We start from the raw sequence: 3,538 nt of genomic DNA on the forward strand, positions 1-3,538 counted from the left end.
ACAATGAATGAGAAAATGGCAACCATATAAACATCTAAGTGTCAAAATGGTTGGTTTGGACATTGCGTGAGAGCAAATTAACTACTCCTTCGCCTAGTAGAACATGTGTAAGTTCTTATCATGCATCTTAGCATAAATCCTTTCATGGATTATACTTTCATTGCCAATATATACAATGAAGAACCTACTTTCTTTGGAAAATGATCACTGAATGCAAGCCATACAAGATGAGGACGACTCAATTCTAAAAAATAACACTTGTAAATATTTGCTTTATGGTAAAAATGCCATTGGTATGAAATAGATTTAGAAGCTTAAGTATACAGTTAATAATATTAACCGCTATAAGACAAAGCTTGTTGCAAAGAATACTGTACATAAGAGGGGTATATAGATTATGAAGAGAAGGGCATAGATTATGATGAAACGTTTGGATTGTTGCAAACTCAGGGTGTCCTATCATCCCAAAGATGTGACAAGCACCTCTTGCAAAAAATTACCAACTGCATACGTATATAGGCAAATCACAACATGCCACCCGTCCAATAAGCCTCGCTTGGATACCTCAGTCAAGGGGGCATCCAGGTTTGACAACATGCAACAATTTTAGTTGCTAGCTACGGAATTTTATAATCTCAATTTTGCAAAATTAATGCATTTCAGGGCTCGGAAATGCCCGTAAATTACGACTTTTTTTTTTTCAAAATTACGGCATTTAAGTCGTATATTGTGTCAATTTATGCAGTCTATGTGAAAAAGGGCAAACCAAATTTTACCGGCGTCGTTAACGAGTGAAATTCAGGCTTTGCGCAACGGTGACGACTCTTTGGTGTAGAAAAGCATGCATGCCTGAGTCAGCCTCAGCATCTCGGGACTCGGGCGGCAAGCTGACGTCGGCACTGACGGTGCCGGACGGCCGGTCAGTCGCGGACGGACGGACGGACGCTGGTCACGGACCGTCGAGAGTTGGAAACGTTCGAATGTTGGGAAGCCGGGAGCAATGATGAGTCCGCATCCACGTCTATATACCGTACAACATCCCTACACGCTGGCACACCCATATAAATAATAATATAATCAATTTAGAATCTGGCTCACGGTTTTTTTTTTTAATAATTATTTATCCAAACGCCAAAATCGCAGAATTTATTCAAAATACAGGCACGCAATTTCGAAAATGTAGACGTGGAAAAAAGAAGTAATTACGGTATTCGTCACTTTCTCGGAGTTTATATGAACTCGTTACAAGGCAAGATTAACTCGCTAACCGTCATTAACCAGGATAATCCTCCATCTTAACGCAAGATTTCAGAGTGTAAACAGGGGAAGAGCTTGTGTTGCAGCTGCTGCCGGCCAGTGAGACAGGCTTGGATTCAGCCATGCTTCGTTCCTCCGTCTGCATTAAGTAATCCTCAATGCTAAGTTGAGGCAAATTAACCAAGCTATGATAATTAATCTTACCGTCGAGGCAAACCTTAGGAGCTTTAATGGAAGGTGATGATATTGCTGTGGTGGAGATGACGGTGGTTAAGGAGGGGTCTGCGGACTGTATAGAGAAATTAGTGCGTGCTTTTGAGCCTCTAAGCTTCCTAGCAGCTGCATCATAAGCCCTGGCGGCATCTTCAGCTGTATCAAAAGTCCCTAACCAATGCCTGCATCTCCCTATCCTATCCCTTATCTCTGCAGACCACCTCCCCCATGGCCTCTTCCTAACCCCCCTAAACACCCTGTCCCCATTGCCCTTGCCACCCCCATCATTGCTTGCCTTCACAGTAACATCACTTGAGCTAGAACATGAAGAAGCTGTCTTACAAACCATGTCTTCTCTCCCACTTGCTATCGTTCCAACAGGTGAAAACTGAGCTTGTGTTTGAGCGACTGTTGTGAGAACAGCATTCATCTCCGAGCCCTTCAAGCTTGTAGTCGGAGTTGCAGGTGCTGATGCAGCGGTGTCATGATTCACGCCATAGAGAACATGCTGGCCAACAATGGCTGCAAGTCCTTCAAGGACCATGTGAGGGTGATCACACTTGGCTCCATATCTTGAATCCAACAGCATTTTTGACGATGGACCTTGGTGTGACGATAGCTCTTCAATCTCTTGTGGGCAAGAGGAGGGCTCCCCAAGAGAGGAAGGCATCCTAGAGCTGGTATCAGAGAGGCCGGTTCTGCAAAGGCTGATCAAAGAGGAGCAGGCTCTGCTGCTGCTATAAGTGTGCTGCGAAGGGCTCAAAGGGGCGGGCACCACAGCAAGATCACCTAAGCTTAAGCTTCCCTTCTGCTTAGGTGAGCTAGAAGAGAAGATATCATGGAGAGCCATATTGAAAGAGAAGCCAATAAGCCACAGAATCAACAATAATAGGCTGCCTAAAACACGACCAAGAGCAAGAGAGAGCGCCTTGGGACGGGGAGCTGCCTCACACTCGTCATGCGTGTCGAGCGTGTGTGTATTTGAGTGGTTCGTGTGAGCGTTGCTGCACACGTACACATTTTCGTACGCGGCTGTGCAGGGTCTGTCCTCGCCCGCACCACCTAGGCACCACGCATTCTACCTAGTTTCATGCATGTGACAAGACCTCTTCTTGGAAGTTGGGCCTATAAATTTGATTGAATGGGAGAACACAGCAAGGTCCGGACGCATCGCTCAAGCATAAAATTGTATGTTGTATATTTTATATGTATAGGTAAATAACTTTAAATATATCATTATCATTATATGTACAGTAGACATTTGTGTGTGTTTGCATGCTTGTAATACGTACATATATTTGTATATGTAAGTACACACATAGACATGTATCTCAATATGTGTTGTTGCATGCTTGTAAGTACATAAATACATATATATGTATTATGTATCAATGATATGCATGTATTCACATGTGCCTGTGCGTGTGCTTGTGCATATGCATGTATGCATGCATGCGTGCATGTGTGTGTGTGTGTGTGAGAGAGAGAGAGAGAAAAACCCATGTCCATCAGGCAAAGATAAGTAGGTTGACTAATTGCCAAGCGCGATAAGTCAATTAAATAATAAGATATGTGGAACATTTATGATCCCTTCATCCACCTCACGTTTGACCTTTGGATAATCTAAATCTCTAGGTGCTTTGACCTTCACTTTGGAGGTCTTCTCATAAAAAAAGTCTGATTATGACTTTCCATAGAAGTAGAAAGTGTGCTCATCCATGAACCACCCTCCAACACTCGAGAAGGAGCTTCACCTCCACTTCTTGATCCTTAGTACATTGAGTCGATCTTCATATTCAATCATGTCTTGTGATTTTGTAAAACTAGAAAGTCATGATGTCTAAACCAACCAAACTTGTTGGGTTCTTAATTGCCTTATATTCCTCTTTTCTAGGTTGCATTAATTCGGGTGTATTTTATTAAAAAATGAATTTGAGGTTAAATAACATAATTTTAAAAATTATTCCTCATATGGAAAATTTGCCTAGATTCTATTGTACGATATAATCTATGGTATAATAAAATTTTATTCTACAAAAGAATTACCCCGCTTATATAAAGGTGGCCC

General features: G+C 42.2%; 1 protein-coding gene across 2 annotated transcripts; it reads right to left on the minus strand.

Annotated features, from left to right (window-relative positions):
- Window positions 1–238: 238 nt before the first annotated feature.
- Window positions 239–2,400, minus strand: LOC147603355 (uncharacterized). 2 transcript variants are annotated; one of them, XR_015265625.1, is made up of 2 exons: window positions 1,207–2,400; window positions 239–1,048 (listed from the first exon to the last, which is right to left on the minus strand). XR_015265625.1 is itself a non-coding variant. In XM_086796633.1 (2 exons), the coding sequence occupies exon 1, from the start codon at window positions 2,318–2,320 to the stop codon at window positions 1,274–1,276; it is 1,047 nt and encodes a 348-aa protein (XP_086652759.1). In that variant the 5' UTR covers window positions 2,321–2,400; the 3' UTR covers window positions 239–1,048; window positions 1,269–1,273. The 2 variants fall into 2 exon arrangements, 1 of the variants encoding a protein (XP_086652759.1); XM_086796633.1 differs by having other exon boundaries at window positions 1,269–2,400.
- Between the last annotated feature and the right edge of the window lie 1,138 nt (window positions 2,401–3,538).

Source organism: Cibotium barometz, chromosome 64, assembly GCF_041138505.1.
Source record: "Cibotium barometz isolate CiBa-2024 chromosome 64, ASM4113850v1, whole genome shotgun sequence".
Classification (NCBI taxonomy): domain Eukaryota; kingdom Viridiplantae; phylum Streptophyta; class Polypodiopsida; order Cyatheales; family Cibotiaceae; genus Cibotium; species Cibotium barometz.